Here is a 16,761-nt window from a genome sequence, read left to right as displayed (position 1 = left end):
TCTCCTAAAGTCCGTGCCCGGAAAAAAAAAAATTGCGCTGAAAGAACAGTGTCAGCTCCAGGATTCCGCCAAGTTTGGCCAGAGGGCAGCTTGGTTTCCCCGCAGGCGCGTGATTCCGCTAAGCGATAGGGGTGGGTGGATGGGGATCTGAGAATTACCCAGTGCAGAGTTGCTCCTGCATATCCTCAGACCTCTTAAAACTAAAATTGTAACAAGCATTTCTGCCTTACCTATGCTTGAATACCATGACCACGACACAGAGAAAACACCGGTGAGGTGAATTAATGAACACGTGTGTACCAACGTGTATCTTCGTCCACAAAACGGTAGGTCCACCCGTCCCCCCACACACATGCCGGCGTGGGCATAAAGACAATGAAAGGGTTTATATTTTAAAAATTAAACATGACTGTGTTTCATATTCAAGGGAAATATTTTTGAAGTTTTTACGAAGATTACCTCATTATCTGCATACGGGTATCTGAGGGTGCATATCTTGTGTTAATATTTATATAAAGTTCCCCTAACAACCAGCAAAGCATATATTATGTACTTACTTGTCTAGAGATGATAGGTTCTATAACAGATGAAAGAGAAATAAATCTGTATTACTTCTTTAGAGGGAAATTCATTAATAAGCCAAGCACTGAAAAGAGAGTTACAAGTATTTTGAATCACAATGCAGATTCTGGTGGAAAAGGATTTTCTTAAGGCTTCAGGGTAGGCAAGGAATTGCACAAGGTTCCTCCTCCCCATGCCGTAAGAGTAGCATGTCTGCAAAACTTGAGGATGGTCTTTTCTCACATCCGTTTGTTTATAGTGGCTTAGTGGAAGGAGAGAAGGTCACCTCTGGAGACAGCTGGAATTGGTGGGTTCGCAGAATCTCCCCCAAGCTCCCATCCTAAAAGTATTTCCTTTCCTTTCACCCCTACCCATTCCATCAGCCTGCCCCAACCAGCACCCCTGCATGACCAACCGGTAAATGTCTCCAAGCTGTACGAGCACAATGCACACCCATCGCAACACGTGTTCCTCAGCATGGGCACTAACTCTCCAGGAGTGTCCCGGAGCCAGGACTCAGCAATTATGCTCCTTAGAAATGCAGAAGTCCATCAAGTGTGAGGAGCCTGGCTGTGGGTGAGAGCCCTCTGTTCCCCTCCTCTCCCCCCCAAAAAACCTCCCCCTTTTAGGAAGCCCTTCAGAAACAGACAAATAAAATCTTGTTATTTTATTCAAGGCATAGAGACCGTTTATGCCTTGAAAGATATTTCTTCTTATCTGAGGTCAATTTTCTCTGGCTGTGCAAGTGAGTGCGGTAATCTTTGGGAAGAGAAAAAATGGATGTCCCCTCCCCCTTTCTAGTTATTCAGATTTCATCCACTTTGCTGCATGTACAAGGCAACACCACAACTGAGAGAAAAAAGTGCTCCTAAACACTCCCTAGAGAATGGGAATTTGGGTGAGAGGGAGGAGGCAGTGAGGGAAGAAAAGTCTCATACCGTCTCCCCAAGGGTATCATAGGGATAGTTTCCCACCAGTCACTAAAACTGCACCAAATTATATCTTTTAAGGAAGACTGAGTTAATTACCACCTGTTGGAATCTTGTTCCAAAGTACCGCAACAAACTCCCTCCTGCCTTTCTGCTCCACAGATCCCAAGCCTGGTTGGCTATTTTAACAGAGGTGTTTATTTGCATCCCCCCCAAATTTAGTTGAGTCTTGGGTCTTCACTTCCCTTTTTGGAGATGGGGAAATTAAATTTTCTTTCTTTTGATAAAGCATCTTCTGGAGGTCCTTCAGTTGCTTGTGTCCTGCTTGATTATTTTCAAATTAGAATGATTAGACTGTATCTTCTTCTGTGACTTCTGAGGGTGTCTGGTCATGTGGAGAACTAAGCTGTGTGATTTCCCCCCCTTCCTCATGATGAAATGTACATATATACTCCACCATCTGCCTCTTAGGGGTTCCACCAAATTCCAGTTCCCAGCATCACGGTGGCATTAAGGGGGTCTCTCACCTAGTTAGAAATGAAACCTCTAGCCCTTCAACTCTTTTATATTTAGTCATTCTTTGGGACGGTTAAACAGTCCTCTTTGATACAGAAGAATGATGTATTTGGGGTCCACAACCCCTCCTTTTCCTAAGAAAAACGTTATTCTCCATATCTTCTTTTAAAGTAACTAGAAATCTGAAAGAGAGAGAGATTGGTCAGCCTCCTTCCTAGGAGCCCCAAATCTAAACTTTAAAAGATGGAGGAAAAGATCAAAAGTGATAAATGCCTTTTCCAAGCATTCAGTTTGTTGGCTTTCTGACCAAAAGGGGCCTTTGTTAGATCTCTGCAAGAAAGCCAAACCCAGCTCCCAGCAAACACTCTTCCACCTCTTCCCCACCCCCCTCACTCCCTTGTCTAACTTGAAAATGAACTTGGACTTCCCTCTCAGACAGGCCCTAAAGCCAGGAGAGATTTTATTTGTCTGTTTCTGAAGGGCTTCCTAAAAGGGGGAGGGTTTTTTTGGGGGGGAGGAGGGGAACAGAGGGCTCTCACCCACAGCAGAAGATGGGGTAGGGGTAGGGGGGCTCAGGGAGGCAAGAAAGGGGAGGAGGTACTTGTTAATTTCTAAACTCCATGTTAATTCTCCGAATTTTCTTTTGTCACTGGAGGGTGAGGAAAGAGCAAGTAACAGGCTGAGATGTTGCCAAGAGAGACAAGAGAGTAAGAGGGATGAGATTAGAAAAAGGATGGCGCTGGGGAAGGAGAAGCTGAAGAGGCCGGGAAGGGGTTCTGTCAGGAGGTTGACCAGGCTGGGAGGGTGGGGCCAGAAAGCAGTGGAAGAAAGAGGGCTGGGGTAAGGACCCCAGAAACCACTGGAGGAGACTTCCTGAGAATTCTCCATGGCAGGGGCTGATTTCCCCGCCAACCCAGTGCACCACCAGGCAGGGTCTGAGATTGTGGGCAGGCTGGTGGAGAATCCAGGAAAAGATTGGTGCTAACAGCCTGAACCTGAACCCCTGTGTGGATCCCTGCAGAACTAGAGAGGAAAGTTTGATGTGGTGCCCCAGGCTCTGGGCCAGCACCACAAGTCCTAGTTGGCAGCAGAAGGGAATGGATTTCTCTGATGTCTAAAAGAGGGAAGTGAATGGGGTCTGGAGGAAGACGAGTTTGGGTTTGAGAGTGGAAAACTCTGAAACTAGGAACAAAGTGATGCCTCAGCCATCCTGGTCCCATCTTCCCTTAAGCTGGGAGCCCAGGGAGGGAGAACAATAAAGGTAGAAGATGCCAGGATGGCAGCCACTGCCCAGGAGGTGAGTTCCCAAGCTGGCAGGAGAGGTCTGGGTGGCCCTTTTCTGATGCCAGGCAGTGGGGGTGGAGAAAATTAAGTAGAGCATGTTCCAGAAGGATCCAGGTGCCTGGGAGGTGGCATCTGTGTCTCCATACTCCTTGGGTCATCCCCAACCTTCCAGAGCCCAGAGACGGGGAGGGAAAGAGGAGAGGAGGAGACTGGGCTAGGCCAGGGAGCCCCAGGGTCAGTCACTTTTCTTTCCTTCTTCACCTATGTCACCTTGGCAACCCACCAAGAATTTGCCCTGAGTGTGTGGGAGGCTCTCTCACTCAGACACACTCTCAGGGGTGCCCTCCCTTAGGCCTTCCCTGAGCCCCCAAACCCTTCCTGTATGTGGCCTCTTAATCCAAAACATCCCTTTCTTTCCTGGATAGCTCAAGCCCTATGTCCTCCGTAATCCACAAATCTCCTTTTCCACTCTGCAGCCCGTGCCCTGGACAGGAAAGGGCCCCCCAAACTATGCCTGCCCACCAAGGCCCCAAGTCTGGGCCAGAATCCAGACCCCATGGTGGCGAGGCTCTTTGTTCTCCAACAGCCTCAACCCACCCCCTCCTTTTTTTTTAAACTGGAATTTCTCCCATAAAAAAGGGGGGGCCGGAGCTTGAGAGCTTCAAGCTTTTTTTTTTTTTTTAATCCTGGGGAATTTGAAGGAAACAGAAGAGATTGTGGGGAAAAGAAAGGGAATTCAACTGATGCTTAATTTCCAGAGAGAAGAATCTGGGACATACCAACTTCACTCCTCTCATCCTTCTCTCTAACCTGATGTTTAAGGTACCCCAGGCCCTCAAACGGGCTCATCAAGCTTGCACCCTTCTGCTGCAGACACTGCTAACTTACACCTCTGACTTTGTCTTTAATACAGTGGGTCAGGAATTCCACCCCTCCTGTTCAGAAAGGCTCAGACAGCTGCCTCTTCATTTTCTTAGTATTTTCCTGGGGCATGTGTAGGTAGATAGGATGGGTATGTAAATCAAGTGTGTATACAGAGAGATAAACGGACCAGCAGAGATCTTTACTTGCATATAGAGGATGTCAGCAGAGAGCTGGGTATCTTCATGAACACACTGGGTTGTGTCCACAGGGGCATGTGCTGGAATAGTGCATGCAGCCTGCACACGGTCCCAAGTCCACAGGCCAGGAGCGAACACACACACACACACACACACACACAGTGAGAACCCACGCTGAATATCTCCTTTGTATGTTGGACACTTAGAAAAGAAGAATTTCAGAGTTGAACTTAGCCTGGAACTCAGTCCCCAGAGGAAACTAAGGACAGAGCCCAGCCGTTCCAAGTGTCCCTTTGAGAAAGGAGCCCAGAGCAGAGCCCGGTCTTCCCCGATGGGGCTGAGGGGCTATTTTCCATTTTCCTTTGATATAATGAAATGCTGCGTCTTCACTCCCACACCAGCAGCTCAGCTAGAGACCGAGGAGTCACATTCCCTTTCCTTTCTCTTGACTTCCTCTAAACTTCCTCCGCAGTCAAGCTCCAGCGCCCCATCGGCGAAGCCGGCAGGCGAGGTGTGGCGTGCGGTGGGGGGCGAGCGCGGGCCACGGGTTTCAGCGGCTTTCTAGGGCGGGATGGTCTCGGAGATGTAATTACTACGTTTCCAGGGGTGCATATTCTCCTGGAGTGTTTAATTTGGTTTTATCTGTGTCTCAGCCAGATCCACATTTTTTCGGGGGAGGAGAGAGAAGCGACCCCAGGCTTAAAGTTAATTAACCAAGCAGGCTTTACTTTCCGCCGCCCGTGCGCCCGAAGGCTCTTGCACTGCCGCCTCCCTCCCCGCTCCCGGAGCGCCCCCGTCGCGGAGCCGATTTCAGGCGCGGAATGTCTTGGGGAGCCCAGCGAAAGAACCGGGAATCATTCAGAGTATGCGGTCACGTCTCCAGATGCTTTGAACTCCCTTAGCCCTGAACTTTCCCCTTCTCCAGCCTTCCCACACCCCCAAGTCTCTTGGAGGGCCTACATCTTCGCTGGCTGGTCTTCTTGATGGAAACTTTGGTTCTCTCTCTTCTCGTTGCTAAATTTTGGCCGCATCGTGCCCCTAATAAATGGAATTGTAAAATTGCCGGGTTAATTAAATCTATATCTCATTGCAATAGGAATAATGTCCTTACATAAACCTGGAAAAGAACATACTATTAATTTTATTTATTGCTGGGCCGCCCTGCACCCGGATCCTCCCCGCCGTTCTGCCCCCTACTCCCAAAGGCTGGGGGAAGCGTGTCTTTGGGTTCGGGTTCGCGGAAGACGCGTCTGGCGTTGGGCTAGAGCATTCCTGGATGGGGGAGGGAACCCCAGGAATGGGGTGGGCGGTTCAGGCCCTTTGTTTCCCGGCGGCCCCACAGAGCCCGGTCCACGTAGCCCTGGGTTCTCCACGCAGACCCAGCACTTCACAGTGGGAGAAGCCAGGGCTTCGGCACCCCCTCTACACCTGCGGCTGGAAAACCTCAGCCCTCCTCACTACCTACCCCACCAGCCAGGCAGCGGGCAGACGGGGGCCAAGGTCAACACGACCCAGTCTAGACTGGCCAGCCCCTGTTTGCTCCCCTTGTTCTACCTTGACCTTGGACTCTGAGGCAGGGAAGCCAGTTTCCTAGCCAAAAGCCAGCTCCCAGCAAGCCCCCACCTTCCCCGGGCTCATCTCTTCTCCCTCCACCACCATCATCGCCCTCAACACACTTTGAAGCTAAGCCAGCTTATGTTTTGTATTTTCTTCCTACTGCCAGCCCAGCCCAAAGCCTGCTTTCAGACTCTGAGGTGACCCTTCTGGATGAACATCACACTGATAAAGATTGCTCATTTTTTATCCTAACTCACTGACACCAGGGCGCTCTCCATCATCAAATACTACCTTCCCCATACAGAGAGAAGGGACGTGGCCATGGGGCCGCATCTCAGTACAGACTTGGCATTTGCTCTCAGGTTTGAGGGATCCAGTGGGTCCGGACTAGCCTGGGGCTACTGCATGGCCACCCCCTGTGAGCCGTCTGGACAGGAGCACCCAGCATTTAAAATCTGTGGCAGTGACAGGAAAGAGGGAGATGCTGCAGCCCCTCTCCCCCCCCCCCCTTTTTTTCTCTCTCTCTCTATTACCTCACTGGGCATAGGAAACCCAAGTCTGGAGACTGGTAAGGAAGAGGGGGACTTTTTCAAAAATCAGTAAATTGGTGTTAATTTTCTCTTTGACATATGGGGCAATTTTAAAGCATGCAGACACTCCACACTAAAAGGGAGTGACCCCAAGAAAGCCGTGGAAGCCTAAGTTAGAGAACTGTGTTGATCCTGGCTCTGCCCCTGGGCCCTCTTAGGCCGGCTCAGCCCAGGCTGCAGAGGGCCGAGGCGGCCCATCAGGCTTAGGTCGGTCCTTCTGGGGTCTTACAGAGTTGTGCCTGGGAAAGGTCCCTCCAAAGGGGCAGATCGGCCGACTCTCGTTCCACGTTTCCTTTTGTACACCGATCTGAGAGCGCTTGCTCTTGTTCACATCAAGGGCTCTTTAGCTTTCCTAGACCGAATTCTTCCCCCACCTCCTGCCCTTTTCTTTGCAAATCTCACTCTGAGGCTTTTCATTTCTATTGCACATTGAAAGATCAGTCTATCCTATTGCCCTCATTTCCCTCCTTTTACTCTTTCTCCATTTTCACTGAGAGCATCACTCCACCCCTTCCGTGTAGTGATGTGTGTGTGTGTGTGTGTGTGTCTTTTGGGGCTATCACATCCTCTCAGCCCTCTCTGCTCTGCGGTGGAGGTGGAGGAGCCGAAAGGGTCCCTCTCAGACAACTGGGGCTTTGGAGAAAGTGGCTGAAAGTCGGAAATGGAAATGCAATCCCGGCATCAAAGTCTCTCGGTGCGCGGCTTCGGGTTCTTTCCATCCGCGAGTTCTAGGGGATTAGGCCAGGGCCAGAACCAGGGCTCCCCACGCCTTGCCCGCACGCTTCCGCCTGCTTTCTAGTTTATTTATTTTAAAAAATCCAGTTTCTCCCCCACCCTTGGCCCCAACCCCAATCCAGTCACAGCGATCGTTTTTTGGCTAAGGATCAGTCTCCCCCTTAGCCAATCTAAACCTAAACCTAGAGGGAGGCGCCCAGGAACAGTCCTAGTCTCTCCAGACCGCTTTGCGTCGGCCAAATTCAGCCTCCCCCTCCTCCCTCTCCCTCCCTCGGGGCTGCCAGGGGGGCGTTGCCCTGTTCCTTTAAATCTCCCAGCTCCCTCCTCTTCGCCCCTCCTGAGAGCCAATCATCAGAGACCTGTTTCCTTTTGCCCCACCCCACCGCAAGGGGTGGGAACCCCAGGAGACCGGGCCCCAGAATCACGTGCGTTGGCAGCGTCACGTGGGCGCGGGAGGGGTGCCGAGGGGAGCCGGGCGGGAGACGCCGGATTTCTTAATGAAGTGTCCCCGCATGCGTAGAGGGTATGTAGGGAGGGAGGTGGAAGCACCAGGAGGAGGAGGGGAGGAGAGAAGAGGGAAGGGAGGAGGGATGGGGGAGGGGAAAAGGGAGCGAGGTGTCTCCCTAGCTCGCTGCCTCTGGCAAGTGGAGTTTTTAAAAAGCTCGAGCAGATCATGTCATGACGACTTCGCTGCTCTTGCATCCGCGCTGGCCGGAGAGCCTTATGTACGTCTATGAGGACAGCGCGGCGGAGAGCGGCAGCGGAGGCGGCGGCGGGGGAGGCGGCGGCGCGGGCGGCGCGGGGGGCGGCTGCAGCGGAGCGAGCCCCGGCAAAGCCCCCAGCATGGACGGGCTGGGCAGCAGCTGCCCGGCCAGCCACTGCCGCGACCTGCTTCCACACCCCGTGCTGGGCCGCCCGCCGGCTCCCCTGGGCGCCCCACAGGGCGCCGTCTACACGGACATCCCGGCCCCGGAGGCGGCGCGGCAGTGCGCCCCGCCGCCGGCGCCCCCCACCTCGTCCAGCGCCACCCTGGGCTACGGCTACCCGTTCGGTGGCAGCTACTACGGCTGCCGCCTGTCGCACAACGTGAACCTGCAGCAAAAGCCTTGCGCCTACCACCCGGGCGATAAATACCCGGAGCCGTCGGGCGCCCTGCCCGGTGACGACCTGTCCTCCAGGGCCAAGGAGTTCGCCTTCTACCCCAGCTTCGCCAGCTCGTACCAGGCGATGCCCGGCTACCTGGACGTGTCGGTGGTGCCTGGGATCAGCGGGCACCCGGAGCCGCGTCACGACGCGCTCATCCCCGTCGAAGGCTACCAGCATTGGGCTCTCTCCAACGGCTGGGACAGTCAGGTGTATTGCTCCAAGGAGCAGTCGCAGTCCGCCCACCTCTGGAAGTCTCCCTTTCCAGGTAAGGAAGGGGCCCGAGTGCCGCCGCCGCCGCCGCCGCCGCAGCCAGGGACCCCTCCCCGCCCTGCCTGCCCCGGGGCTCCGCGCCTCAGCCACCCCCGCCGTCTGGCCCCGGCGCGCCGGCTCTGCTGGGCTGCCGATGGAGCCTGCCGGGCGAGCTGCGCTGAGGAATGCGCTGGGGAAGAAATCTGCTCCGACACGTTCCCCGGAGCTGCCCGGCCGAGAGTGAAGCAATCACAGGCGCCCGAGCGCCGGGCCGCCCGCTCGGCTCGAGTCGGGAGCTCGCCTCCTCCTCCCCCAGCCCGCTCCAGTCTCACGCGCGGCTCTTGGCCCCCCGAAGCCGCTTCCAGCCAGGAATGGGGGTGGGGTGGGCCTTGGGTGCCTTGGAATCCGAAACCACCAGGACAAAACCCTCAACCCCCCCCCCCCCGATAACTGAGGAAAAAAATAAGAACTATCTTGCCTGAATTTTCAAGACCGTTCAAGCACTAGATAGGTTTTTATGTTTGTTTTTGTTTTTTGAATAGGGGTCTAATTTGCCGGGTCCAAAGAAATGCAGAATATTTTCTTTTCTTGATTTATTTTAAGAATTCGGCCACGAATTTCCCGATCGTTAAAGGAGCAGAACTAAAAATCTCTGGAGAGGATGTGGCGAGAAGGGAGTTTGCATCCCTCTCCTGGGATATAAAATTTTCTTTGCCTCTCTGGTATCCTGAGCTCAAATCCTGTGGGTGTTCCCACTGCCAACTCCCCCAGATGTCGGGGAGAAAGAGAGTTTTCTATGCCTCAAACACAGAAAAAGGGGAATGAGGATGGGAAGTGAGGGACTGAAGACCTGTTCTGGATACATCTGGGATCCAGGCCCAGGCTAGGGACCCCTAAGTCTTTGCCTGTGTATGGGGGGGGGGGGCAGAATTCACCGATGTCCTTTTCCAATTGAGGCTATTTCTGAACCAGAGGGGATCCTGAAATCCCCATCATTCCCCATGGGAGAAAGATCAGTCCTAGGTTTGTCAAAATCACATCAGGAGCTTTGGATTCAGCACAGCGCTGAGAAATTATGAATCCAAAGCCTGAGTCTGCTCTGGCTGTAAGCAGACCTCGGTGGGAGAGGGCTGACTGGCTCCATTCTAATGCCTACAGGAATGGGGGGGGGCATGGAAGCCACAGATGTCTCCCCATACTATCCAGAGGGCCCCCCCGCTCTACATGTGAGCCCAGGGACATTTTCACTGGGAATTAGAGATCTGAAGACCTCCTAAGGGTGGGCCTGAAATTCCTCTGCATCCGGGATTGGGGCAAGGGCAGATGGTGAAAAAAAAATCACTGAATGATGTTAGAAAGTGTAGAAGATAACATTCTTGCAAATATGAGATTACTTAGTATAACACAACTAAATCTCCGGGTGGGACCCACACTAGACACCCCATTTCTGGCTGCCAGAAGATTCCAGGATGATAGAATTATAGTACATGGTATCATGTATTACCTGTTCTGAATTGGCAATAATATTTTTATGTAATATAATTTATGTTATCAACTACCTAATATGAAACAGGTGATAATACATTTCTAGCAGATAGACAATTCACATGTAAGTATACAGTAATGTACTATAGACAGATGGCCCTTTAATTCACCATCTCATCCAAACGGAAAACTCCTTAGGAGACAGGGGTCCAGCAGGAATTCCTGAAACAGGGGGAGCTGGTAGGCCATGCTAAGGGGCCGAAAGGAAGGGGAGCAGATGCCCACCTCACCCACTGTGGGCAGAGACATGGGTCTAGAGCAATGGGCAATGGGTTTAGTGTGGAGAGGTGAAGAGAAGGAGCTGCTTTGGCATCCCTGTGAATGCATGTAGAGTGAGGTGGCAGTGAAGGATTGGAGAGAAGCTCAGAAATATCTGAGCAAAATGAACATCTTAAAGATTCCCAGAAAAAAAAAAAAACCTGCTAAAAATAAACACTTTTTGATCATAGCCTCCTAGAGAAAAATATCTTTGAAATAAAAAAAAATACAGCCCAATTGAGGTTTAATACACTTGCAAATTATGGCATGGAAATGGATATAAAACCCACTATGTCTCAGCAGCGATATGCTCACACACTCCCCGTGTGGAAACAGAATCAGGCTGGTATATCTCAGTGAGTGCAGATGTCCAGGCAAAAAGCAGATGAAAAAGAAATTATCTTCAGACACCCTGCATCTTTCTACCCACACAGAGATCTTTTAGAAGTAGTGAGATTTCCAGATAACTCTGTCTATGCACTTGTGGTTTGTTCGGCAGCATCTGGGCATAAACACTACTGTCTCTCTTTAGCGCCTCTGGCTCTGAGAAACCTCGCTATGGCGGTCTGGGCTGGTGTGGGCTATGGAGGCAATTGTTCAGAAAGATCCAGATAATTAGGGCCAAGATGTGTTGTGGCTTCTTCCCCCAATTATACAGACCCTTGTTTCATTGCTCCTTTTTTTTTTCCTTCCTATGATGAGTGTAGGCACTTTTTTTTTTTTTATATACAGAGAGACAAAAATTCTAAGAGAGAATCAGTAGAAATTCTAAGAATCAGAGCATGGGGGTGGGGGGGTGGGCAGGGAGAGACAGAGTCAGGATTGGGGGAGAGCAATAGAATGAAATAGTGGGTTCTTTGGGCCATACTGGAAGTCCCTACTGACAAGCCTTTGGATTATGGTTGAGAAGAGCAGCTAGGATTTCTAGCTGGACAAAGTCCTCTTCAGAATGCAGAGCCCTGTTGTAGGAGTGGGTGGTCAAGAGCAAGTGGGCAGTGGGAACCTGTGCACAGGACCCCAAGAGAAGGCTACAGCTGATCATTGATCTGTTTTTTCTTCACTTCTCAAAGGTGTCTATTAGGTCCCCAGGTATGAAGTGGTTTGTGTGTGTATGTGCTCTGGAGGGATGTTAGGGAAGGCTTGATTGTAAAATTAATAACTAAGTCCCCTACTTACTTTAGGCAGTATAGACACAACTCGAGGTCTGAGCTTCCAGATGTTTCTGTATCTGTAGATCCCAATTCCTTTTCAGGCAAGACAGCAGACAGTGAGAGGGGGCTTTTTTGAGAAGGCAAGACTAAAGGTATTTTCCCAAGGGGCCAAAACAACCAACATTTTGGTCAGATCCATTAAAAACTTTGGCAAATCAATCCTTGGCATCCTATAGAGAAAAATAGCCAGTTTAGACCAGGTATCTGCTTTTTAAAACCAATTTTTAAAAATATTTTTATTTATTTATTTGAGAGAGAGAATGAGAGAGAGAGAGCATGAGAGGGGGGAGGGTCAGAGGGAGAAGCAGACTCCCTGCCGAGCAGGGAGCCCGATGCGGGACTCGATCCCGGGACTCCAGGATCATGACCTGAGCCAAAGGCAGTTGCTTAACCAACTGAGCCACCCAGGCGTCCCTTAAAACCAATTTTTAAGGATTGTGTTGATTAAACCTCATCAGAAATTTAGAGTTGGTGTTTAGAGGATCCAAAATTGGGTAGGTAACTGTGAGCATTTCCAGAAAGTGAAATAAAAAGTCAGACAATTAGCTGGTTAATTCAGGAACCAAAACCCACTTTATCTCATTTTGCTCTCCAAGGAAAAGGAGGGATTTTGTACCAGATAGCCTATTTCCATTTTAGAACTTACTGTCTCATTATGTTGAGTCAGAAAAATCTTGGTTTAAAATCTGGCTCTGCCACTTAAGTTATTTTACCCACTCTGAGCTTCAGATTCCTCATCTTGTAAATTGGGTTTAATAAAATAAGCCTGAAAAAATGTTCTGAGGATTTAAATTAAAAACAAAACAAAACAAAACAAAACAACAAAACACCAAAAACCTCATGGTATCACTACTTACCCTCTTTGTTTTACTCTTGTCCCGGAATCATCAATCTCCTGAATCAGAGCTATGTCTGTAAGAGTAAAACAAAGTTGAGAACTGAGAGATTTTTAAAAAATTATCTTGTACAAAAAATTCTTTTTACCCTAAAGGATCTTCTCTGTTAAAGTGAAGCTGTTTTGTTTTTCAGATTAAAAAAAAAAAAAAACCTTGACCTATTCCTACACAGGCAGAGAAAAGTGACAAGTCCAACAATTTTCCTAAGAAATTGTCATCATGAAGACAGCCAAACCAGGCCATTGGGACCCCCTCTTTCACATATTCTTCCTGAGCACTCTATTTCCTACTGGCATTTGATTGTGACCTCTTCTCTTTCCGGCCTGTATAGACAAGTATTCCTGGGTGAGAGCAGACCCAGTGGGAATGGTATAGGGAAGGTGTTTTATGAGGGTGGGGTGAGAACAAGCATTTCAGGAAGAGCTTTATGTCTGTGTTCTGGACTGCCTCTCTACTTCCAAAGGGCAGTAAGAATGAAGGGGGAACCCCAGATATTCAGTCCTCATCATTAGCTTCTGCCTGAAGAAGTCTAACAATTACATTTTTAAAAATTGAGGGGTGAATTATTCAGATGATCTCCCTAATACCCCACTTTCCCCCTTGAAAGTGTTGCAATGATCTTTTTATTAACAGAGGTGAGGGTGGAATGGAAGGGGGGATATAAGTGACATATATTGTTCTTAGTTCCTGTGAATTTTACAGACTTAAAGAAATTTACCTAGTAGTGGTTGGAATAACAAGGTATTTAGGGTGGCTAGGGTTCCTGTATGTGATGGAGACAGTTTCTCTCAGCTTTGGAGGAATGGAGAGGAGAGGGGGTTGGAGCAGAATTTGCTCTCTTTTGGTGAGAGGACACTTGGGGTGGGGGGCAAGGAGAGGCACTGAATTCTTTTTGTAGAAGACTTATGTCAACAGCTGGTTTTAACCCAAGAAGGGCTCTCCTAGTGCCTCCTTTGGTGGGCAGACCCTGGGGCATGGACTCCACCTCCAGGGGCCTGATTCCCTACATCTCCCATCCAGGACCTCTTAACTTGGATGCTGTTAAGTGGCTCACAACATTGGACATCTAGAGCGATTGGCTCCCCAGCAGGCTGGCTTCACCTGGACGCTTTTCTTCTCTATCTGTTGGTACAGGTCTCAGATTCCTAGGGCAGAGACAGTGACCAAAGGCATGAGGCCCCACTCAGTGGTTGGTTCCCACTGAAGCTCTCTCCTTCCTGCCATTCCCTCCCTCAAACTGACAACAGAATGCCTTCCCCTGATAATGGGGCACAGTTTATGCTAATGGATGCCCAAGTGATCTAACTGCAGGAAGGAAGAATTTTCCTGAATACTTGCAATCCTCTAGGCCCTCAGACCAGGGTGAAATTTGCAGGGACCCTTTTAAGGGTATGGGATTTTAATAACAAATGCTGTGCAGAGCTGTATTGGAGCCTGAGGCAAAAGGAAAAATCAGTACTATTGGTCCCATGTTTATTTTTAAATTTGTTATTCTGTTTATCATGGGGTTTTTTTGCATTCATTTCGATTTTTTAAACATTGCATTAAAATATTACTTACCTCGATTCCCTAGTTTTTGGCTCCCCCCTCTTTAAAAGTTTTCACCAGGGGCGCCTGGGTGGCTCAGTCTTTAAGCGTCTGCCTTCGGCTCAGGTCGCGATCTCAGGGTCCTGGGATCGAGCCCCGCATCGGGCTCCCTGCTCAGCGGGGAGTCTGCTTCTCCCTCTCCCACTCCCCCTGCTTGTGTTCCCTCTCTCGCTGTGTCTCTCTCTGTTAAATAAATAAATAAAATCTTAAAAAAAAAAAAAAGTTTTCACCAGAGGCAACACATCAGTGGCCTCATCTTAGTCGTGGCCTTGCTAATAACAGGCGCAAAGAATTAGGGGGCAATTCGTCTGTCCCCTTCGAGTCCCTGCCGGCACCTTGAGCCTACTTAGTGGTGCAGCCTGGGGCGCACAGCCCGGTTGGCCCAGGGTCCAGGCACACGACTCACTTCCTGCCGCCCGGCTTCTTTCTGCCCCCAGACGTGGTTCCCCTACAGCCCGAGGTGAGCAGCTACCGGCGCGGGCGCAAGAAACGCGTGCCCTACACCAAGGTGCAGCTGAAGGAGCTAGAGAAGGAGTACGCTGCCAGCAAGTTCATCACCAAAGAGAAGCGCCGGCGCATCTCTGCCACCACGAACCTCTCCGAGCGCCAGGTCACCATCTGGTTCCAGAACCGACGGGTCAAAGAGAAGAAGGTGGTCAGCAAATCAAAAGCGCCTCATCTCCACTCCACCTGACTGCCCATCCGGCCACCCGCCCCGTCTATTTATGTCGCCGCTTTGTACCATTACCGAACCCAACGAAGGACGCTTCGCCTGGTGCAGACGAATATTTAATGTTAACAAGCAAGAGTGACTGCGCCGCGGGAGGCAGAGAGGATCAGAGGGCGCGCTCTGCGGCCCCCTACTCCCCACCCCATCCTCAACTCCCACCCCTGTGCAGATGGGACCTACCAGGCCTCAGCAGCTTTGGAGGTGGGTCTGGGTGGGCTGTGGGAGGAAGGCCGACGGCCTCCACTCCCTTTTGCCTTCATTCTTCACCTTGCTAGAAAGCTGAGAGGCAGGGGGCGAAGAGCCCCATCATTCCAACCAAAGCAGGGTTGGGGAGCCCCACATGACCCCATTCTTGCCTCATCCTTTGCCCAGGCAGGTTGATGACCCTCCTGAGGGTGGGGCCTCGGTGCAGGACCTGGTGAGCTCACACTATCCTTCCAGTTCCTCCTCCTGTTCCCTGTCCCTCCCGCACTCCTTAGTTAGGCAAGATTTCCCAGGTAAGGTTTTCTGTGCATATTTTAAAAGTCGCGTTAATATTAATGATAATTGTTAGGGATCTGGCATCGTGATTGGAGTACAGACAGCGCATAGGTTTTCTTTCTTTCCTGTTTCAACAAAAGCTGGAATTGGTGGAGGAGCTGCCTACCCCCACCTCAACCAGGAAACTGAATTTCTCCGGAGCCGACTTTGCCCCCACTGCCTCCTCTGTTCTGCTCTCTCAGTCAACATGCAGAAATCCAAGGAGGATGGAAACTCCAACCACACTGCCAAATATGTCTCTCTCTCTCTCTCTCTCTCTCTCTCTCTCTTTCTCTCCCTCCCTCCCTCTCTCTACTGGGGATCAGGCCAGGCACAGAAGCAGAACATTTTTCTAAGAAAAGGACAAACTTCTCTTCCAAGGGGATGGAGAGTGGGTCCCCCAGCAGAGCCCCTCTCCAGTTGCTTCTCCATGGAGGCAGTCACTGAGGAGAGCGCCTCACACTTTCATTTTTACTGATTGTCCAGAGGGAAGCAGTTTTCTTCCAGGAGGCCGAAATAACCAGCCCCCAATTAACCAGCTAATGTAGACGCTGCCTAACTATCCCTCCTCAAAGGCCAACTTGCTGCTGAGGGGGGAGGTCCCTCACCTTCTCCCTTCCCACTGGTGCATTACAAAACAGTGTTCTTTTGAAATGTTCATCAGAAATAGGCTTTTTTAAAATGTTGTGTATCTGTATATAGTGTTGTGACGTCTGAATGACAATGTACTGAATGCAAAAAGAAAAAACACCCACAAACCTGTTTTTAAAATAAAATCTTTTTTTTTTTTGCCTTGATTTTATTACTCAGATTCCTTCTGCAGACCCTTCTGTCCACTGGCTCATCAGGGCCATCTTTGCTGCCCTGACAGCCAGAATGGGCAAGGGGAAGAGTGTAGACATCACCCGCCGCTGGGTAAATTTCCAACTCATATTCTGTTCCACTCAAGTTTTTAAAGTGAGTTATTTGGGTTGTTGATGTGATCTAGATAGGAGAAAACTCCTTCAGAAAAGAGGAGTGTACGTTGGGGAGAGAAGGATGAAATCAGCGACTGGGAAGGCCTGGAAGCAGGTGAGTGAGAAAAGTACATTGCCTGTCAATTTCAGTTATAATGGTTGGGCTCAGATCCGGATTTAGGAGCTGAGAAGGCGGCACGCGGCCCAAGCCAGAGCTGGATGCTGTGGTGGTAGTGGACGTGGTAGAAGCGGTGGGGGCCGTGGTGGGGAGCTAATCTTGGGCTCCTGGGGCCCTACTGCCCCCAGAGGGTCTGCAATCCCTCCAGCCAGTGCAGGGCTGGGGCTGGGAAGGGGTCTGCACAGCCTGTCCTGCTGGGGGGCAGCCGCAAGCTCAGCGCTCCTAGGCTGCTCTCTTTTCTTCCCCATCAATT

General features: G+C 50.5%; 1 protein-coding gene across 1 annotated transcript; it reads left to right on the top strand.

Annotated features, from left to right (window-relative positions):
• The first annotated feature begins 7,844 nt into the window (after nt 1-7,844).
• HOXC13 (homeobox C13) lies at nt 7,845-16,127 on the top strand. Its single transcript, XM_045867856.2, has 2 exons — nt 7,845-8,644; nt 14,563-16,127. Exons 1-2 carry the CDS (start codon nt 7,912-7,914, stop codon nt 14,817-14,819), a joined length of 990 nt encoding a protein of 329 aa, XP_045723812.1. The 5' UTR covers nt 7,845-7,911; the 3' UTR covers nt 14,820-16,127.
• Nucleotides 16,128-16,761: the final 634 nt, after the last annotated feature.

The sequence above is a fragment of the Mirounga angustirostris genome, unplaced genomic scaffold, assembly GCF_029215605.1.
Source record: "Mirounga angustirostris isolate CCGP_5_RB_7025 unplaced genomic scaffold, mMirAng1.0.hap1 SCAF_5, whole genome shotgun sequence".
Lineage (NCBI taxonomy): Eukaryota > Metazoa > Chordata > Mammalia > Carnivora > Phocidae > Mirounga > Mirounga angustirostris.
Note: the sequence above shows the minus strand (reverse complement) of the source record. Positions and strands in the feature narration are given on the sequence as shown.